The sequence below is a fragment of the Macrotis lagotis genome, chromosome X (assembly GCF_037893015.1).
Source record: "Macrotis lagotis isolate mMagLag1 chromosome X, bilby.v1.9.chrom.fasta, whole genome shotgun sequence".
Classification (NCBI taxonomy): Eukaryota; Metazoa; Chordata; class Mammalia; order Peramelemorphia; family Peramelidae; genus Macrotis; species Macrotis lagotis.
The window spans coordinates 170198229-170221286 of record NC_133666.1 but is presented as its reverse complement, the minus strand read 5'-3'; the positions used below and the strand labels follow the sequence as shown (position 1 = coordinate 170221286).

The 23058-nt window shown below is 36.9% G+C and overlaps 1 protein-coding gene across 6 annotated transcripts in view; it reads left to right on the top strand.

Moving 5' to 3' along the window:
• The window catches only part of BAG1 (BAG cochaperone 1), a 49753-nt gene extending 27953 nt beyond the window's left edge, over positions 1-21800 (top strand). For 4 of the 6 annotated variants that reach the window (XM_074205860.1, XM_074205865.1, XM_074205862.1 and 1 more), the window contains 4 exons: positions 7122-7229; positions 8133-8261; positions 15612-15674; positions 20715-21800. In XM_074205860.1, the coding sequence (XP_074061961.1) occupies positions 7122-7229; positions 8133-8261; positions 15612-15674; positions 20715-20804 (390 nt within the window). In that variant the 3' untranslated portion in view covers positions 20805-21800. The remainder of the gene's footprint in view (positions 1-7121; positions 7230-8132; positions 8262-15611; positions 15675-20714) is intronic. The other 2 variants (XM_074205863.1, XM_074205866.1) reach the window with 2 other exon arrangements.
• The last annotated feature ends 1258 nt before the right edge of the window (positions 21801-23058 follow it).

Genomic DNA, 23058 nt, shown 5'->3' with positions numbered 1-23058 from the left:
AAGCAAATAGGGAAGGGCCCTGAGTTGTACTGGGTGGCCTCTTATTTGAGTCTCCATAATACTTTGGGGCAGGTATTATCATATCTGTTTTAAAGATGAAGAAACAAAAACTCAGTTAAGTTAAATGACTTAGCCATGGTCATGTAGCTCATAAGTATCAGAACTGGGACTTATACTAAGATTTTCAGATCCAAGATTGAATGCTCTTTCCATGATAGTGCAACTGTCTCTGCCTTTCCCATCACCCCTCCCCCCACTCTCATGACTTGACCTTGGGATCAGCTGTTTCCGTCATCCTTTGATATGAGGCCAACACTCCTTGTATAGTCAGTGGGTGACTATGCATTCTTCAGGGGCCTGGAGCTCCATTCTTGAAGGCTTTTGTTTTTTGTTGGTTTCATTATGTTTAAATGAATCTTTTTTCTTAGCTCTATAGGTCAGAATTAGGCACAATGAGAGAGTTGTTGAATAAGCAGATTTAGGCTCAATATAAGGAAGAATTCCCTTTTTAAAAAAAATTATTTATTTTGAATTTTACTATTTTCCCCCAATCTCACCCCCCCCACAGAAGACAGTCTGTTAGTTTTTACATTGTTTTCATGGTATACAGTGATCTAAGTTGAATGTGATGAGAGAGAAATCATGTCCTTAAAGAAAAAAATAAAGTATAAGAGATTGCAAAATTATACATAATAAGGTGTTTTTTTTTAAAAAAATTAAAGGTAATAGTCTTTGGTCTTTGTTCAAACGTCACAGTTCTTTCTCTGGATATAGATGGTATTCTCCAACTCAGTACCCCCAAATTGTGCCTGATTGTTGCACTGATGGAATGAGCAAGTCCATCAAGGTTGACCATCTCCCCATGTTGCTGTTAGGGTGTACAATGTTCTTCTGGTTTTGCTCATCTCACTCAGCAGTCAGTTCATGTAAATCCATCCAGGCTTTAAGAATTTCCTTTTTAAAAAAAACCTCTACAAAATTTGAATAGTTAGACTTATCTAAAGGAAAATGTATGCTTTAGTATGCTTTAGGAAGTAATAGGTCCCCCTTTACAAGTAGTCTTTAAGTGACAGGAATAAGATTGATTGTTGGAAACATTGTAATGTGTTTTTTTTTCCCTTTTTTTCCTCTTTATCCATATTCCCCAGAGAGACATTGTAATGTGGATGTATGTGTATTGGGCTAGAAGGTTTTTGAGTTCCTTCTAATTCTGAAATTTGATCAGACATTTGGTGAGACAAAAGGAGGGCTAGGGGAAGAGATAAAATAAGACCTAGAAAAAGGTAATTAGGACTGAGAGTAGTTATTTAAATAATCGTGTAATGTTAGATTAGGAGGCAACTAAGTGACTAAGAAGATAGAGTGCTGGACCTGAAGGCAAGAAGACCTGAGTTCAAATTTGACATCAGACATCTGCTTGCCTTGTGGCTTAACCTCTGTTTGCCTAATCCACGAGAAGGAAATGGCAAACCTCTACAGTATCTTTGCCAAACCCCCCCCCCCCCCCCCCCCCCCCGCCATGGACAGTATGCTCCAAGGGGTTATGAAGAGTCAGACACAAATGAACAACAACATTTAGGGATCAAATTCAATCTCTTCCATTTTGTAGGTCAGGAAACTGAGGTGCAGAGAAGTAAATGTCTGTATTTAGATAAGAGATAGAATAAAGGGCTCAGAGAAGAGAAACTGTAGAAACCAAGGAATAAGAAATGTTCAAGAAAATATTTAGTCAGTAGTATCTTAAGTTGTAGGAAGATTAAGGAGAATGAAGAATGAAAAAAAGATGGAAGTTCCTGGTGACCTTGAGCTGTTGCAGACTTTTGGATAGGCACAGAGGCCATTTTGAAGAAATGTTTTGAAGAATGAGTAGGTTGGTGGTAAAGAAAGGGAGTCAGGGAGTGTAGACTTCTCTTTTGAGAAATTTGCCCATGACATGAGATGTTAACATTAGGTTGTTAGCTTAGAGAAGCAGAAAGGTTAGGGAGAGGGAAGTGAGTCAGTGAAGGAGAGACTGAAAATAGAAGAGAAGATATAAACTATTGGAGAAAAACTTGTGCTCATGGACTTCAGTTTCTATTAGGCAAAGAAGGAGAGTAGGAGGAGTAGAAATATTTATGATAACTATCTTTCCCTTTGTAGAAATTCTGTTCAAGGTAGGTGAGAGAGGGAAAGTTGAGTGGGGAATTACCCTTCTTGTGACTCCAATTCTTCTCCAAATCAAATTGGAGAAGTCATAAAAATAATATTTTTTTAAAAATAACATTTACTTTCATAAAACCCTTTATAATTTATAAAGTACTTTTATATATTATCTCATTAGATCCTTACAACTAGTCTATGAAGTAAGGGTACCAAATCAGAGAGACTTATTCTTGAATTCTAGCTCTGCCACTAATTAACTGTAAGACCTTGGGCAAGTTACTTACCTTTTTTTTTTTTTGAAAAAAGGGGATGATGATGAAAAATATCTCCTTTTTCAGCAGAGGAAGAATTCTTAGGAATTCTTAGCTTGCTCAGCATTAGTTCATATAAATCCTTCCAGGCTTCAAGAATTCCCTTTAAAAAAAAAGTCTTCAGTATTTGAATAGTTAGACCTATCTAAAGGGAAAGAGTATGCTTTAGGAAGGAATTCTTATAATATTGTCATCTTTAGATATAATCACTGTATTTTTTTTTGCTTAAATGTCTTTAATTGTGAGAAAGGAAGGCTCAGTTTTAAGGTGGATCAGTTCTGAGGAATATTATCCAAAGTTGAATTTAGTAAAAATTAAAGATTCCAAGGGACCAATAGGCAGGCAAGCAGATACAAAAAACATAGCAGGGCTATTACCTTATAAGCATGCACTCTTAAATGAGATTGAGACTTCCTTAAACTTAAAGTTATCCCTTCTACATTGTGTCTTTCCCTATTGTGGTTTCGGCATATCATTGGTCAGCATAAAAAATTAAATGGGAACTTTTGGGGAACTTTGTGGAAGTTGCAGATGATACTTCAAAATCATTAGAAGACAAAGTTTAGATGCTATAAATGCAAAAACTGTATGTATAGTATTGCATGATTTCAACGTATTTTATCTTTTAGTACCATCAATTTATACACTTATTTTCTGGGATTTTCCAGATTGAGGGGTGTGGTGGTGGTGGTGGTGGTGGTGGTGGTGGTGGTGGTGGTGGTGGAGGGGAGGCATCCCTCTCTTGAAATCCTAGGGATGTGGAAGCAGTAACTACTCCAGTGTGTCCCTGGGGAGTGGAGAAGGGGAAAGAGAATAAGTGTAGTGGCCTTTGTTGCCACCTAGAGTTCAAAAGCTCATTCTACAGAATATCAGTTGTATTTCATAGAATTGGGGCACCTTAAATTGGAAGGGAGGTAATGCAATCCATACATTTAACCTTTCTTGGGACTCCCATTCCAGAATTTTAGACAGATGGTTTTTTACTTGCTTGAGCACATTCAGGAAATGGAGCTCACCATCTAATAACTTCATTATTAAACAGCTCTAATTCATAAAATAAGGTAATTTCAGTTGGAAGAGTCCTTGAAGGTTATAGTTGTAATCAAATTCTTCCTTATATTGAGAAAAAAAATCTTCTTTATATCTTGCATGCATTTGCCTTAGCTCTACCTCCTTGATCTTCATAGAATAAGTCTAATCCCCTTTCCATTTGTTAAACCTTCACATATCTATCAATAGGTATGATGGGTGGATACCCTTCTTTAGACCAAAGCATCCCCCATTAGTCTAGAGTGATATAGGAAAAGGAGGATGAATCTTTCATCAGAGGATCTTGATTTATAGCTATGTGACCTTAGACAAGTAATTTTAACTTCGGTAGGTCTCACTTTCTTTATTGGTAAAATCAATATAAGCACTATTAAGCACCAGGAATCATGCCTCATACTCAGGTTACAAAAGGAGGCAAAAGACAGTCTTTGCCCTTGATCTGATGGAGGGGAGGTCATGTAAACAGATAATTACCAACAAGCTGTATACAAGATTAATAAATAATTATCAGATAGAAGGCACTAGAATCAAAGGGAATTGGAAAAGGCTTCCTGTAGAAATTGGAATTTAATTGAGATTTAAGGCAGCCAGGAAAACCAGAAGGCAAAGTTGAGGAGGGAAGAGCATTTCAGACATAGGGGAACAGTCAGAGAAAATGCTAGGAACTGAGAGATGGAGCATCTTGTTTGTGAAACAGTCAGGAGACCAATGTTTACTAGATGAAAGAGTACCTGGCAGTGAGTAAGGGGTAAGAAGACTGGAAAGGGAAGGGGGGGACTTGACTAGGTTATAAAAGGCTTAGAATTCTAAAAAGAGCATCTTGTATTTGATATTAGAGGTTAGAGGGAGTCATTGGAGTTTATTGAGTTGGGGGTGGGAGTGGTGATGGTGATGGTGTTAAGAACAGTATGTGGGTAGCAGAGTGACATGGTTAAGCCTGGGCTTTAGGGAAAACCACTTTTTAGTGGCTGAATAGAGGATGAATTGGAACAGGAAGGTAGACCCACCAACAGACTATTGCAATAGTCCAGACTTGAGATGAGAGTTAGAATAGGGTGGTGGTAATGTCAGAGGAGAGAAGGGTGCACTTGCAGAGATGTAAAGCTAAAACTGACAAACCTTGCCAAGAGATTGGGCATGGAGGGAGGGTAAAAGGGAGTGGATGGGATGAGAGAGATATAAGGAATTTGGGATTACTCTTGTTTTCCAGATCTGAGAGACTGGGAGAATGTTACTGCCCTCTGCAGTAATAGAGGGAAAGTGAGAGGCAGGGATAACTTAGTGGGAAAAATAGTGAGGTCTATTTTGGATACATTGATTTTTTTTTTAAAGAAAGATTTTATTTATTTTGAGTTTTACAATTTTCCCCCTATTCTTGCTTCCCTCCCCCATCCCCCACAGAAGGCAGTCTGTTAGTCTTTACATTGTTTCCATGGTATACAGTGATCTCAGTTCAGTGTGATAAGAGAGAAATCATATTCTTAAGGAAGAAAAATATGAGATAGCAAAATTACATAATAAGATAATGTTTGTTTGTTCTTTTCTAAATTTAAGGTTGGTCTTTGTTCAAACTCCACAATTCTTTCGCTGGATACAGATGGTATTCTCCATCGCAGAGAGCCCAAAATTGTCCCTGATTGTTGCACTGATGAAATGAGCGGGTCCATCAAGGTTGATCATTGCCCCTATGTTGCTGTTAGGATGTACAATGTTTTTCTGGTTTTGCTCCTCTCACTCAGTGTCAATTCATGCAAATCCTTTCAGGCTTCCCTGAATTCCTATCCCTCCTGGTTTCTAATGGAACAATAGTGTTCCATATACATATGCCACAGTTTAAGCCATTCCCCAATTGAAAGACATTCATTTAATTTCTAATTCTTTGCCACCACAAACAGGGCTGCTATGAATATTTTTGTACAAGCATTGTTTTTATTCTTTTTCATAATCTTTTCAGGGTATAGACCCAGTAGTGGTATTGCTGGATCAAAGGGTATGCACATATTTGTTGCCCTTTGGGCATCATTCCAAATTGCTCTCCAGAAAGATTGCATGAGTTCATATCTCCACCAACAATGTATTAGTGTCCCAGATTTCCCACATCCCTTCCCACATTGATCATTGTCCTTTCTGGTCATATTGGCCAGCCTGAGAGGTGTGAGGTGGATACATTGATTTTATATGTCTACTGGCCATCCAGTCTGAGATGTTTGAAAGGCAGCTGAAGAAGTAAGAGTGGAGATTAGCCCAGAGGTTGGGGCAATTGCTTCAGGCTCCTTTCACTACACTAGATTACTGTGATAATTTCTATAAAACACTGGGCCTTATGGGCCAGGTACTATGTAAGCTCTGAGAAGCAAGCACCAATGAGTAAAACAATCCCCCACCCAAGGAGACTACATTCTGATAGGGGAAGACAACACATGAAGAGGAATCAAAGTGGGGAAGGGGAAGGGATTGTGTGTTAGGAGACTGCATAGACTGCAGACAAAGGTCATTTATCTAGGCCAAGGGACCTAGAGATAATATGCATATTACCTTTGAGGAGGTGGAGATGTTGGTCCAAATAATAACAATAACTATTATTTCTATAGCATGTTAAGGGTTATGAAGAACTTTACATGTTATCCAATTGATTCTTATCTTCATTTTTTACAGATGAATAAACTGAGACTGAGGGTTGTTAAGTTGCTTGCTCAGGATCACACAGCTTATAAGTGTCTGAGATAGGATTCTGACTCAGGTCTTCTTTAGGTTTTTTTTGTTTGTTTGTTTTTGGTTGGCAATGGGGTTAAGTGGCTTGCCCAAGGCTACACAACTAGGTAATTATTAAGTGTCAGAGGCTGGATTTGAACTCAGGTACTTCTGACTCCAGGGCCAGTGCTCTATCCACTGCACCACCTAGCCGCCCCCTGACTCAGGTCTTCTTGACCCCAAGTCCAGCTCTCTAACCCCTGCACCATCTAATTACCTTAGTAGTAAGTCTGGATACTTTCATTTCTTTGAACAAATCAGATTTGACTGATTTACTCATTCAGTGATGGTATCAATGAAATGAGTTTGAATTTTAAAATGAATTTATATAATAAACTTGTATCATGTCTTTTGATCCTTAAAACTATGCAGTGAGGTAGGTGCTGAAAGTTATTATCCCCTTCCTGTGAATAAGAAAACAGAGTCTTGAGTTTCTACTTAGCTCTAAGTATCAGAGGCAGGATTTGACTCGTAAGTTATTCTGCCCTCTGGTCTAGCCCTCTCTCCACAGACAATGTGTCATCACAGGCATAGTCCCAAAGTCACCCTGACATTCAAACTCTGTCCTTCCTTCATGTTCCATCCTACAGATCAATCTATGGCCTCAATGTTTGAAACTTGAAGGATTAAACCTATTTCTCAGCCTTTAGTGCCTTGGGCCATCTCAGCACTGGCTTCACTGACATCCTTCACCAATTCTGGTGTGAAGAATGGTCAGATGAATGGTGCTGATGAACAATTTAGTCTTCCTTGACTCTTATTAAACCTAATGTTATCTGCTTTCATGTAGCACATAATGACAAGTCCAGTTGTTGTTTATTTAAACAGTCACACAAATCCCTAGGAATAACTTATTTCTCCATGCAGGGGTTTCTAGCCAAGGACTTGCGGGCCGAAGCTCTCAGCAAACTTGACAAGAGAGTGAAAGGAACTGTTGAGCAGTTTATGAAGATCTTGGAACAGATTGATTCATTAGTGAGTAAATTAGTTACATAAGCAGAGTAAATATTCTTAGAGACATATTTTTGACTTGTGTTTTCCAATAATATTTTAATAGTACCTGTATTTATGTGTGAGACAACACATATGAGATATTCTTGATTTTCTAGACTTACAGATGAAAAGGGAGTTGTGTCTAGACACATATATAAAGGAAAACACCTTTCCACCAACCTCCATACTCTGTCTCTCATCCTTATTATTTATTGTAGGGTCTAAGGTCCCTTCCAGCTCTAAAATTCTATTTTTTTTTCCCTCTGTCTTGTCCCTCCCTTGGTAGGGCCATAAACCCATAATGAATGTATCCAGGGATGAATTAGCAAGGCTACAAAGCCTCAAGGAATTTATGCTGCCCACCTCATCTCAATCCTCCTGCCCCTCACTCCCTATCCCAGGTCTGTATCCCTACCTGCTATTGTTAGTGTGAATTAGAAAGCTCAGATAGTTCTTGAGTTATTGTGCAGACTTGAAACTACACTTATTGCTTAAGCAACTTCAAGCATTTATAAACAAGAGGGAAGTTCAAATTAAAGAGCTAGAGAAGGTTTTTGTGTGTGTGTGTGTGTGTGTGTGTGTGTGTGTGTGTATCTCTGTCTGTCTCTGTGTAGCTCTGTATGTCTGTCTTTGTCTTACGTGAATACGTGTGTGTATGTTTTAGAGCCCCTCAAAAAATTATATTTAAAATCAGGAGCTATCAAAGATGAAATTTGTCTGCATTTGACTGTTGTCCATCAACTGCCTTTCCCATTGAAATAAATTATAATCTGACATTTACCTTCAACTCACCAACTGCCAGAGTGCCTGTAAGGCTTCTGGTCCTTTATTCCCATGCCCTAAGGTTCAGGTTCCCATACCTTGATCCCTTCTCTGCCTTTGTAGACTTTCAATAGCTGCCAGGCCCCTCTTGCTGAGCAGGACTTCCAGTCCTCGACTCCCTCCTGTCCAACTCTCTTCCGTTGCTGCCTATGTCCCAAAGTGACAGAAACCGTTTCACCTGGATACCCAACGGTAGGTATCCTTTCTGTCATTCAAAAAGTGGACTTCTTCATTGTTCTAGAATTGCTCATCATGGTAAAGTCAGCTGTGGTGGTGGCTTCTAAAGATGATATTCTCTTCATTAATATTTCAAATCATTCTCCAGATCTTTCTTCCATATGCTCATAAAGTACCATTATTTGGATCTAGCCTCCTACTGAGAATCTCAGTTCAGAGTCAAATAATGGCTATTTTGTGTTTGCCCTTATTCCTTGACTCCCTGGAGTCCAGCCACCAGCTGACACCTGTTTTAATCACTATTGTTAATAATAATAATAATATACTTAGTGATATTTAAATGACACTTAAAGGTTTACAAAGCACTTTATGATTTCTTCTTTCCTTGGAGGAAGCCCATTTCTCCATGGGCATGTCTGTGGCAAATGTTGAAAAGTCCTTTTTTTTCTTCCCACTTATGAAATGCAGACTAAAAGCAGTAGGAAAAATACTAGGTTTAGAGTGTTTTGTCTGGTTCTTTGTGACCCTGTGAACTGTGGTGCACCAATGTTGTCCTTGGGATTTTCTTGGCTAAGATTCTGGAGTGATTTGCCAATTCCTTCTCTATAGATTAAGGCAAACAGGTTAAATGACTTGCCTAGGTCACACAGCTTCACATCAAGTAGGTGTCTGAAGTCAGATAAGTCTTCCTGGCTTCAGGCCCAGCACTAGATTTGGAATCAGAGATCATGGGTCTAGATTTGAACTCTGCTACTTTGTATGAGCATGTATGAGCATGGACACATTGCTTAATCTGCTTCTTTGACTAAAACGAAGATGTTATACTAGATTAATTTTTAGTTCCTTTCTAGCTCTAAATCTGTGCTCTTTGTCTTCTTTATTTTTCTAACAAATTGCTTTATAATCTTCATGAGAGCTTAGGAACTAAAAATGTTCTCATTTTATTAATTGTATATTCTCAAGTATTGTGGACTTCATTTCCTTTCAAGCTATGAATGACTCTGGATTAAAAAAAAATGTTTCCAAGAATTACAAGATACTATAAGAGTATGTACAATAACAGTCAGTAGGGAAAGTACATGTCTGGAGAAATAAGCTGGCATCGATAATATGGCATGTGAAGGTCCAGATGAAAAGTACAGAGGGCAGTAACTGAAGGATAGATTTGAATCATTTTTTCCTTTTTAAAGTGAGATTGTTAGAATTGCTAAGGACTCTCCTATTTCTGGATCTGTGATTACCTAATACTACTCTGTAAAGAAGATTGTCACCGAGCAATGAAAGTTATTTTAATTCCACTTCTCTTCCCTTTTCCATGAGATGAACTTTCCAAGAAGCAATGAAAGTTAGAAGAAGCTAGAAGAGGGGACCTTTGGAAAAACAAAATGCAGCAATAAATTTTTTTAATAACTATTAGAACTGACCTGCAGCATTTTTGCTATTAGTTGTCATCATCTAGGCCATTCATGTTAAACTTAGACATGACAGTCACTATTCTGTACATATTCTGTGAGTTATATATAGATTTAGTTTTCAAATATAATATTATCTATGTTTTTTATATCTTTATTTTATTAAATATTTCCTAATTACATTTTAATCTGGTTCAGCATTTTCTTGGTTCCACATATTTGACAGTTCTTACCTAAAGCATGACATACTCCAGCCTAAACACTTAAGTTTTTAGCAATAGATTTGGTAAAACTAATTCATGCCCGGGGCGGCTAGGTGACACAGTGTATAGAGCACTGGCCCTGGAGTCAGGAGTACTTGAGTTCAAATCCGGCCTCAGACACTAATAATTACCTAGCTGTGTGGCCTTGGGCAAGCCACTTAACCCCATTGCCTTATAAAAACTAAAAAAAACCCCACAAAAAACCAAAAAAAACCTAATTCATGCCTGACTCTTAAAATTAGATAATTTTAAATTGAGCACAATAGGGTTATTAGCCAAATATCTGAATTTCTTTGCTGAAATGATCTAAATACTAGCTATCTAAAGTGCTTCACATCATGATCAACTGCAAGGCTCAAGAAAGAAGTTGCAGAAACAGTCCAGTCAACTCTTGATTTGCTCATTGACTGATTCTCCTATCTCCATCATAAAGAAAGCCCTGGTCTTTTCTCTAGTTATTTTGTTCTACTAGTAACTTCTATGTAACTTTGGGCTAATCCACCTTTCTGAACCTCAGTTTCTTGCTTTTTTATATGAGATTGGATTAGATGGTTTCTAAGGTCTTAGTCATTTTAAGGCCATGATCCTATGACAAGAAAATAGAGCATTGGTTACAGAGTCCAGGGATCTTTGATTTGTAGCTTCAGCACTTATTAATAACTTCTTTAGGCCTCAGTTTTCTCATCTGACAGATGGGGATAATGGTACCTGCCTCTAGTTAGTTAATGGGGTTATATTTAGAAAAGTGCTTTGTAAACCTTATAATATTATAGAAATATAGATTATTATTAATATATTAATATTTATGATGAGTAATAGCAACAATAATGTATTTTTAAAATAATTTTTTTGCTTTAATCACAATTATTTTCAAAATTAAATAAGAAAAACATATTAGTCCTGCTAGCATTACAACTAATCAAGGCTTTAAAGAAAGGGACTGAGTTCTGGAGATGGCAAATTTGAAATCAAGACATCTTCCTAGACCAGGGATCATTTCTGTGGTCTGGAAAAGAATAGCAGAAGAGTAGAAAGCTGCTTGAACTTCTAGAACTCAAAAGATGAGATTTTTTTTCTCCCCCTGACTCTGCCATTAATTAGCTGTGTGACCATGGGAGAACCATCTAACTTTTTTCATTTCCCCTCATTCATTTTTCCCCAGCCCCCCCTTATTCCCCATTCTGGGTTTTCTCAACTATAAAATGAGATGATTGTCTCTAAGATTCACTGTATCCTTCTGCCACATAGCAGTGGAATATGAATAGTAAATGATCAATCAAAATAGTCTGGGATCTAGAACCAACCATTGTCCTAGCTAATTTGGCATTAATAGTTTGGGTATCCAAAGATAAGAACTAGAGCTAATTGGGAAGTGTTACTGAAAAGAGATGCAATGCCAAAGCAATGGGAGCAAAAGAGAGCTGTTAGTAGGGCAGAGGCTAGTTCCTAGCAAGATGAGTAAACAGCCAGAGATATGAACAGAATGAAGTAGAGAAGAAAATCAGGAGAGAATTAGTTTAATATTTATGAACATTTTCTACCTCTGAAAATTTTTAACAATGAAATAGATTCATAACCTAGATTTCAAAGGTCATATTGTAAGCAAATTAGAGAAGGGAAGGACATATGTTTCATATAGGGGAAATATTTTGACCCAAGGGTCAAGGATAAAATGGATAATATTGTTACATGAAATTGAAAAGTTTTTGTAAAAGTTATTGATACAGTTAGAAGGAAAATGGTAGAACAGGAAGAAAAATCTTTGTAAAAGATTTCTCTGCTTAAGGTCTGCTATTTAAGATCTGTAGAGAATTGACAGAAATATGTAAAAAAAAAAGTAAAGCCATTCCCCAATAATAAATGATCAAAGTTATGAATAAAGTTTTCAAAAGAAGTGAAAACTATGAATGATCAAATGAAAAATGATCCAAATCACTAATAATAAACATTTCTGAGGTTCTCCCTCTAGATTGGCAAAAATGACACAAATGGAAAATGACAATTGTTGGTGGGGCTGTGTGGAAAAACTGGTACCCTAATACTAATATTGGTACCTAATACCAAAACTGGTACCCTAATAGCCAACCACAGTTGGCTGACCTGTGAATTAGTTCAGCCATGGAAAGCAATTTCAAACTATACTCACTTTAAGACTTAAAGGGTACATACTCTTTGATCAATAATATCATCACTAGGTATATATTACAAAGAGGTCAGAGACAGAGGGAAAGCATTCAGTTGTACAAAAAGATTTATAGCAGTTCTTTTTAATGTAGGAAGATAGTGGGGAATAACTGAACAAAGTATATTAGAAAAATGTAATGGTACATTATTATATTGTAAAAAGTGATGAAAGCATTAGACTCAAGTGACCTGGAAAGACTTATATGAATTGATACAGAGTGAAGGGAGCAGAATCAAGAGAAGAGTTCATTCAAAAACTACATAACTATATTTTTAACTTGATTTTTTAAATTAATTTTTTCTCCATTTTTCCCCAATTATGTGCAAAGCTATTTTCTTTTCCTTTTTTTTTTTTTTTGTTTTTGCAAGGCAATGGGGTTAAGTGGCTTGCCCAAGGCCACACAGCTAGGTACTTATTAAGTGTCTGAGGCTGAATTTGAACTCAGGTACTCCTGACTCTAGGGCCGGTGCTCTATCCACTGCACCACCTAGCTGCCCCTTATTCAACTTTTTAAAAGCTTTTGAGTTGCACATTTTTCCACCACCCTCTCTTCCTTTCCCCTTCCTCATGGCAGCAAACAGTCTGATGTGAGTTGTGCATGTACAATCATGTTTAACATATTTCCATATTAGGTATGTTGTAAAAGAAGAAGAATTAGCACTAAGAGGAAAAAAGAGATCATAAGAAAGAAACAACATAAAAGAAGTTTTAAAAAAGTGAACATATTATGCTTTGCTCTGCATTCAGACTCCATAGTTTTTTTTTTTCCTTTGGATGTGGCTGGCATTTTCTGAAACAAGTCTTTCAGGATTGTCCTTGATCGTTGAACTTCTAAGAGGAGCTGCGTCCATCATAGAATAACTACGTACAGTAAAAGAAAATGACATTAAAAGATTTCAGAACTTCCAAAGCATCTACCAGTCATCACTCTAGAAAACTGTTGAAGAAGCATTATTTCCACCTCTTGGAAGAGAGAGAATGGATTGTAGCTGCAGAACGAGATATACATTTTCAGATACACAACCAATGTGTGAATTTGTTTTGCTTAACCATACTTATTTGTTACAAGGAAGACCTCTTATTTTTTGAGGGAGAAGAGAATTGTATGGAGGGTTTTGGGAGGGCAGCCCTGGTGATACTGGGCCTGATTCATTTTCTACTCCTGAAGTCACATGGAGGTTGACAACAATCTAGCTAGACAACTGCAAATTTCTAGTCTGGGATAGAGGATTCTGAATATGGAGGACTACAGAGAAGAGGCAGAGCAGTAAAAAAGGGTAACAGGTAGAAGGATGATGCATAGCTAGGAACAGATAGTTTGTTGGATAAAAGAAGGACTAGATCAGGGAAAAAAATGTATTTTTTTTTTCTGGACTACAATGCTTTTTTAGCCTTCTCTGCCATTTTATTTCCTATTTCCTTCTCTAAAAGTCTGAATGTCCCTCAAGATTTCTGTTTTTTCCACTTTTATTTCTCACTCTTTACCCATCTATCAGGTTCTATCATAATTCTCACCAGTTCAATTATCATCTTTATGGGTGACCTCAAATCTGTGTATTCAGCCTGAATTTCTTCTAGCTACAGTTCAACTGCTTGATGAACATCTCATACCTAACATGTCCCAAGCAGAAAATTTTTTTTTAGGTTTTTGCAAGGCAAATGGGGTTAAGTGGCTTGCCCAAGGCCACACAGCTAGGTAATTATTAAGTGTCTGAGACTGGATCTGAACCCAGGTAACTCCTGACTCCAAGGCCAGTGCTTTATCCACTACACCACCTAGCTGCCCCCCAGAACATTTTTCTTTCAAAACCTGCACGACCTCCAGATTTCTCTATATCTGTTGAGGTCACTATTGTCCTTGAGGTCACCTCAGACTCAACCTTGACTTTTCCCTTTCCACGCCATATGTTCAATCATTACCAAATTTTATCATTTCTGCTGCCTCTTTTCTCCACTCTTTGGGACATCATCCTAGGTTAGGCCTTCATCATCTTATAAAAAGGGATGAAGAAAAGACATTCTCTTTTCTGACCGTCAACATCAAGATGATGAGTGGTGGTGAATGGAGGCAATAATAGTACAGTAGATTTTAGATAAGAGTGGAAGCAGAAAAATAGAGGCATGTATGGGAGTGACTCAAGCCAGAGCAATGCTAGGAGATATTGGTTAAGGTAGAACTGAAGGTTTGGACTTAGAAGAATAGCCAGAGTTGGGTTGCACATAAATCTCAAGAATCTGTTGGCCTTTTTTGCGTCCATAGTTTCCTTCCTTATAAAAGTAAGGATGTTGAACTAGATGATTTTTTTTTTTTAGGTTTTTGCAAGGCAAATGGGGTTAAGTGGCTTGCCCAAGGCCACACAGCTAGGTAATTATTAAGTGTCTGAGACCAGATTTAACCCGGGTACTCCTGACTCCAGGGCCGGTGTTCTATCCACTGCACCATCTAGCCTCCCTGAACTAGATAATTTTTAAAGCCCTTTCTAACCCAAAATGTTTAACTCTTTGAGAAAGAGTCAAGAAGACAGAGAAATAAAGAAAAGCAAGAAAATTTGATAGGACTTTAACTGGACGGTCAGGAGCCAGGAAATCCATAGATATTAAAAGGAGAACAACAAACAGTTGGAAGAACTGATTGACTTTAGGAAAGTGAGTCAGCTTTCTTTCTGACAATTATCCCATTCTATGTAGCAGCATGCCACCCTGGGACCCTAACTCAGGGCTTCTGTAGTGCTTCTGTTCCATTTCTAGGACTTTTAAATCACTTTTCTTTCTTTTCTCACAACTGACCACTAACAATCTTTCTGTTCTGTCAATCAGGTCATACAATAACCTAGAGTAGTTCTAGGTACTCTGTTTGTGTTTGTGTGTGTGTGTGTGTGTGTGTGTGTGTGTGTGTGTGTGAGAGAGAGAGAGAGAGAGAGAGATACAAAAAAAGCTGAATACACAGTTCCTTTCTTTATTGAACTTATAGTGTAGATGTCAAGAAAAAACAGTTAAAGAATGAGAAAGTATATATTAATAGGGTTTGCCTGTATAGTACAGGCAAAGTAAGTAAAAGAAGATATCTTGTGGACTTGGAGCATCTAGGTAGCTAGCACTTAACATATATGAACATAGGAAAATACTTGGAACCTGTAGACTGTTGAAGCTTGCATTTATGGAAAGAATTCTCAACTTAAGAAGTGACAAATTCTTTACATGGACAATAAGCTGGGCTTATTAAAAATGTTCCATAAGATCATAAATCTGGAGTTAGAAGAAACCTCAAAGAATACCTATTCCAGCACCCTCATTTTAGAAACAGAATACTGAGGTCAAGGGAGGTAAAGGAACTTGCCAATGTCATCGCCAAAGTGAAATTTGAACGCAGTGTCCTCTGACTTTGGCGCCAGTGCTCTTTCCACTGTACCACATGGACCTCAAATCTAGTTGTTTTCAGATACAGTATTATTTCCTGTGGTGATTTTATTGAAGATTATTCATCTGTTACTTTATATTTCTGCAGACTCTTCCAGAAACTTTCAGAGACTGTAGACTGAAAAGAAAGGGATTGGTCAAAAAGGTTCAGGTAAGTTATAGAGAAGATGACAAACCTCTTTGGCATTTTCTGCATGTTTGATAGCTGATATTCACTAATAGACTTGTATCCAACATTAACCATAGGACAAACATGGGAAAACACCCACCAGTATCTTTTTTTTATACTTGAATTGACTTATGTAAGGAAGAATAGAAGCTGAAGGTGAATCCAATTTATTAAGAGCTCATTTTTTTCTTTCTTAGCTATTCTGTCACAGAAATGATTTGTGAGTATGGCCTAACTTCTATTGATAGGGAAACTTTCCTGAACCTGTGAAACAAATTATTCATGTTTTTTTGGTTATTACACCTTATATATCAATCAGATAATTGAGAGTTGACTGCAATGCAATAAGATGAACTATTTTCATTGATTCGCATATATTGTAACTGTTCACAGGATCATAGATATATTTTAGAGCTAGAAGGAACCTTACAGGAGAGTTCCTCTGTCCCCTATTATTTTAGAGGTGAGAAAACTTGCTAAATCCCAAAAGTAGCAGAGCTGAAATTTGAACCCAGTTCTTTTCATTCAAAATACAGCTACATTTCTATTACAACAAGCTGATTTATGGAACTACTTTAACTAATCCTCCAGATACAACGATATTTGCTATGATGGAAAAAACAAAACAAAAAATACAAACCCTTCACCTATTGTTTTGTTAGCCAGCAGCCGGGGCGGGGGGATTAACTAAAGCAGAAGACAAGACCTTGGCATTATTTTCCAAATAAATTAAAGGTCTCTGCACTTTGCATGGTGAAGAAGTAGAGTTGGGCCCACATGTGCCAATAAGTAGGGCAGTCACTGGCACTGAGGAGTCTCTTATCCTGCAGGCTCCAAAATGGGATCCAAGGATGCATAAACTAAAAGATCAGGCCTAACTGGCTTCAGAATATCTTTGGACCACGATTCAAAGGGTTAAAATGGAAGTAGGAAACCAATTACAATTTAATTCAAAAAATATAAAAATTCCTTCCTATTATGTGCAAGGTATTCCAAGAATAGAGAATCATGGAGGTAGGTCAGCAAGGAAACAGACTATCAAGCTGACCGTTGGATGATTCATTCTGTTTCCCTAGAGTTTCAATCCTTTTATGGTAACTACATTCATTCTTTACCTTTATGTTGTGCTAGTATGCATTGCTATCTCAGGCCAGCTTCTCTGGGCTTCCTTCTGGCCTTCCTTTTTAACAATAAGGCCTTGGTTTTAACAATGAAGGCTCATGGTTGACAGTGAAGACTAAATCTGGTGAGGCTGAGAGAGCATCAGGACCCAACGTGAGCCCTGGCCTATAACTCTTACCCCTCCCTCCTCTGTTTCTCCTTTTCCTTCCAAGAATAGACCCTCTAAGTTTGAAGGGACCTCAGAGACCATTTAGTCCGCCTGGATAGGAATTCCTTGACAACATTCCTGACAAGTGTTAGTTATATTTCTTCTTATCCTGTGTCTAATATGTATTTTCTATATAAATATATATATATATTTCAGTATGTATATAAAACAAATATGATATATATTGTATAAAATATATATGTGTGTAAATAAAATATATTTATATGTGTTTAAATGTATTTATATATTTACCCACCTATTTTCATATATATATATAGTACTGTGATGGTGTTGAGAAATAAATATGTAAAGTAGATCAATATGTACTTCCCTTCTCCCTCTTGGAACATAAACTCCTTGTAAGCAGAGTTTGTTTTCCTTTATTGTATTTGTGTCTTCAATGCCTATCACAAATTACATGGTAAGAGTAGGTACCAAATAAGCACTTGTTGATTGATTGGCCATCCAGACTCAGTTTGAAGACTTCTTGTGACAGAATCCTGAGAGAGGCCATTCAGTTTTGAACAATTCTCAGTTAGAAAGTCTTTACTTATACTGAGCCAAAATTTACCTCTCTACAGTTTCTATACCCATTGCTTTTAAGTCTGCTGTTTGATATCAAATGTTACAAGATATACAAATCTACTCCTATTTCTATATAATAACCCCCCCCATGCTGATTTCCCCTCAAAGAATCCTTACAGGATGTCAATGCCAGTCCCCTCACCATCATGCTTACCTTCTTTGGAATACTTTGCAATTTATCAGTTCTTTTTTAGCTAAAGTGCCCAAAATGAATACAATATTTCAGATGTGTTCTGATCCATTTATTTTCCACCTCTACCCCTATCCCTCTGGATAAGTACAGGACTGTTGCCTCCTTATTCTAGGCAACTTCATGCCATACTTGGCTTCATCAGAATCACTGAAAAAATATTGAATAGAATAATCAATCAATAAACATTTATAAAATATGCCAGATACTCTTAAAAAAATCTCTGGGGATACAAACAAAGGCAAAAGACAGACCCTGCCCTCAAAGAATTTACAACCTAGAGGATGAAGACTGTATCAAAAAGGAAGCAAAAAAGTAACAACAGGGTGGGTTAGATGGGGGAGGAGCATAAGGGACTGAGCCCAGCTTGGAGGGCATGATGGATAGGAGTGCAAGCAGGTGGAAAATGAAAAATAAAGCCAAGAGTCCCTCCACTAGCGATATTACTTAAGATGAGAACTGTTTGTTCATTAATCCAGTGCTAGATCCACCTCTTAGAACTGTCATAAACCCTATAACCCACTTTTCTTCAAATTGTCCTCATAGCATGAAAGACTTTGTCATACTCTTTTTCTGAAATTTAGTTTATTCCATGACTACCTCATTCCTCTGAAATATTCTTATCAAAATATCTTGTCCAAAAAGGAAATGGCAATTGTCTCGCATGATTGCAATATTCAGTTGATTAGTAAATTCCTGCTAAATCCCTAATTTAAAAAAAACAGACTATTTTCAGTTATCTGTGAGCTTTTCAGTGTGTCATCATCTCTTTTTTTCCTGTTGATTAAACTTGTGACATTTCCCATCTTGCTGCCTTGCTCTGTTTCGTTGTTTTCTTCTTTGTGGAAGAAAACCCTTCAGAGGTTTTTAGCCAAAATATGTAGCATAAGAGCTATAGTCCCAGCAGTGGAGATAAGCCTTCTTTAAATAAGTATAAGTTGAATCACTATTGTGTAGAGTTTACTTCTTTTAAGTAAATCAGAAATTCACCATATAACTTTCAGAGCTGTCTATCTGTTATTCCTTCTGGCCATCTTTCTGTTCTTTTATGTGCACCTAAGTTTTGATAAGTGACTTTGGACAAGACATCCAAACTTTTTGAATCTCGGGCATTTCTGAGACTATAAAAGATTTTGAGACGATTCTAAAAGACTTGTGATGGAAAATGCCATCAGCATCCAGAGGAAAAAATGAGTCTGAATGCAGAACAAAGCATATTTTCACTCTTTAAAATTTTTTTTTATGTTTTTTCTTTCCAATGTGTCTTTTCCAATTTGTTCTGATAATTGCACAATATGACTAATATGGAAATCTCTTAAACATGAATATACATATATAACCTATATCAGATTGCTCATTTTCATGGGGAGAGAGGACAGAAGGAAGGGAGGTAGAAAAAATATGGAACTCAAAAATCTTACAAAAATGAGTATTGAAAACTATTTTTAACATGTAATTGGTAAAAAATAAAATAAAAAATGGAGGAAAAAAAGACTTTAAGGCTTCTCTTTTAAGCTCTAGTAGCGGGAGAGACTCCATGGAGGTTGTTCCCACATGAATAAATTTACAAATTCTTAATTTATTGAATCTGTTTTAAAGGCTAATTTAAAAAAAATTTTTTGGCTTAATATTTAATATTGAACTCCATGTTCAGCTCCTTGTCCCACTCACTATCACTGGGTCAGTCATTTTATCATTCTCCCTCCTCCAAAAGGACAAAGCAACTCCCTCTGAAAATGTGCTGCTTCTGTTCAGATTCAAAGGATAGGATAGGGATCAATTAAAGAGATACCAATATTGATGATCTTTTTTTTTCAAAAGAAGGGTTATAAATAATGTTTTTGTTATTAATATACTGCCTAACTCATGAATTTGTATTCCATATTTCTGACCCTTTTTTCAGTTTCTTAAATAATAGTTTCCTTGCTAGATGTATCCCTTTAAAGTCTTGAAATCTGACTTTCATTTCCATCATTCAACTGAAACTAGCCTTTTCCCAAGACTTTTATTTTCTTCACTTCAGTCTTCAGTCTCCTTGACCTTTGCTATAGATAATCCTCTTTTGGCAGTTGTGATGTTATGTTAGTCTGGCTCTCATTCTGCCTCTTCAACCATTCCTTTGCTGGCCTTTCTTTCATTGTTCAAGGCTAGGTCCTTGACCCTTTGCTCTTTTCTCTCTATATCAGGAGCTATCACTTCAGCTATTGATACAGTTCCACATATTGCCTTTCTCATATCCCACATTTTACAGGAGGCCTTTCTCATTCCTTTTCTATTCAATCTCCCTACCCTCCCATCCTGTTGGTCCCTTCCTTCTGAGATTACCTTATATTGTACTATATGTTCAGAGTGTTTGCTAGTTGTCTTTCACATTCCCAGAATGTGAACTGCTTGAGGACAGAGTTTGTGGTTTTTTGCTATTTTTTTGTTTCCCCAGGGCTTAACATCCCACCTAGCATATAATAAATGCTTGTTGACTGACTCTTCCTAGTCTTCTGTGAATCTCTTACATTCTTATTTCTGCTTTCCTGACAGGGCTTGGTTTTGTTTCTGTAACCTGGAATGGCCTTCTCTTCTCCCCTCTACTTCTCCAATCCTACATCCTTCAAGACCTATCTCAAGTTCTACTTCTTGCCTTAATCCTTCTTTACTTTGACTATCCCTTATTTATCTCTCTTAAAATTCTTACAACACTTATGACCCACCTAATTCTATACCATTTTATATCACTGAAGAATTTTTTCTTGTATATTAGCCTTATTTCTCCAACTACCATATATACTTGAAATGAGAATCATTTCTTGTTGTTTCTCTGACAACTATAATGTCTACCAGAAGCCTAAATTCACAATAGTTAGTACTGAACATAGATTGACTTGATTTAGTCTCACTTTGCCTTGTATTTCTGTTTTTACAGGCCTTCCTAGCTCAGTGTGACACCGTTGAAAGAAGTATTGGACAAGAAACAGATAAGCTGCGGTCAAAAAATCTGGCCCTAGCTGAATGAGAGTTCTGTATAAATTAGAGGGTATGCTTTCTCTGAACACAAAGAAAAGTTTACTCTATTTTGTAACACATGCCTACCTTTGTTTTTAGATCATGCCTGGTTTTACTGGTCCCCATTGGGAGTTGTTTTCTAAATATCAAATTTATTCCTCAAACCCATTCTCCATAGGTCCTTGAATTGTTTTACTATGACCTGATCCCATCAATTATTTTACTCTACATAGTTATCCTTTTTCTATAGTGTCTCCAGGAGGCAGCAGCATCCACAGGATGATGGGAAAGTTGTTTGTTTGTTTGTTTGGTTTTTTTCCCCAAACTGAATATAAATCAGAAGTTGGTATGGATTTCAAGACACTTGACTGGGTTATTTGGTTTATCTCCTATCAGACTCATACTTAACTAGGCAGGTACTGACTAGGTCATATTGAAATTCTAATTAACCTCTACACGCCCACATTGATGATTGTAAAAATCACATGATTAGTGTAGCTAACAAGTCAAATCAGGCATTTTGTGCCAAATAGGTTGAATTACAAGCTGACTCACTTATAACATTTTTTCAATGGACTGTTTTGGTATTCAATATATACCACAGAAAGAGCATTAAGAATTGTCATTCCACGTGGCCCTGACACTGTAGAATAATGGATATGGAAGCCAACAGCTGCACAGAGACCAGTCTCCAAAGTCTAGAAGCCTATTTCCAAAAGAGAATTTGGGAGAGGGTAGAGAATGTAGTATTGTGACCTTTGGAGCCAAAAAAGGAAAAATTGGGCAGGTACTAAGAAATGTAAAACTCTCAAAAACAGGCAACATGTATTTTCTTCAAGGACATCTATTTTGTTCCCATTATATCTTTTGTGATATGTGTTTTCTTCACTTCTCATTATATTATTTTTATTATTATTATTAAAATACAAGTTCAAACAACAGGCCAAACAAACAGATCTGGGAGTTTTTCCTTATTTAAAAATAAAATTATAATCATTGTATATTATTATACTGAGTCCATTTTTAATAATAGCAAGAATTGTAGACAGACTGAGAATTGTAGACAGACTCTGTATTCAGCTCCTTTACCCATTCACTGTTACTGGGATAGTCATTTTATCAGTCTCCCTCTAAAAAAGACAAAACAGCCAACCCTCTGAAAATATGCTGCTTCTGTTCAGATGCTAGGGATGGAATTAGGGACCAAATAAAGAGATAACACTAGTGATGATTTTTATCAACACACACATATAAATATATATTTATGTATGAAATTTGGTTTTATGTATGAATATTTGGTTTTATGTATTTGGAAATTATCTTCCCTTGGCCTTATTGGTGCTACCAGGATGTGTGTGTGTGTGTGTGTGTGTGTGTTCTGGAACATGGGAGATTGCTACATACAGATTTGTTTTTCCCGTATTAAGCTGGTGAAGGGCGAAAGGAAATGTCTACATTTCCAAGATTGATTTAACAGTTTGATATGCTAGTGTAGACCAGCTTTTTCTTGTTTTAGGTTTTTGCAAGGCAATGGGGTTAAGTGGCTTCCCCAAGGCCACACAGCTAGATAATTATTAAGTGTTTGAGGTCGAATTTGAACTCAAGTACTCCTGACTCCAGGGCCAGTGCTCTGTCCACTGCGCCACCTAGCGGCCCCCAACAAGGTTTTTTTTTTTTAAATAAAGAAGATGTAGCCTGGACTGAATTTTCCTAACTTAGAAATCTTCTTTCCTTCCCTTTCTCTTCTGGATGTGCAAGTTATATAGAATCTCTGAGGAAGTCACTTGTTTGATTTTTGTTGTTGTATTTTGATTCTAATCTTCAGATTTGTCAATGAGATTTGTTGAGAGAGGCTGAATTGGGGAAGAAATGGGGGGAGGGCTGGATTGTGGGGTAGGTGATTGGGATAGGATTTGGAGTGAAAATTAATTTAGCCCAGTGGAGGGCTTTGTTGCTTCTACAGTTTAGTCATAGTGGTCAAAGTGTAGGTATCCCTGGATTTGTTTTACATGAAGGCAGTAAGAGGCAAGTAGGGAGTAGCTGAAGATACTGGTTCAGTTCCTGGTACCTGGTGGCTATAGAGGAAGCCCAGGAAAATAAATTCATTCCTTTTAAGGTTTAGTTCTTATTTCCTATTCCCTTTTTCCTTCACATTCTTTAGTTTTTTGTTTTTAATTATTATTAACATAGCAGTTAGCAACAAACATTTCAAAAAACAAAAAAAATAATTTTGAGTTGTCATAATTTAAAAAATAATATATAAT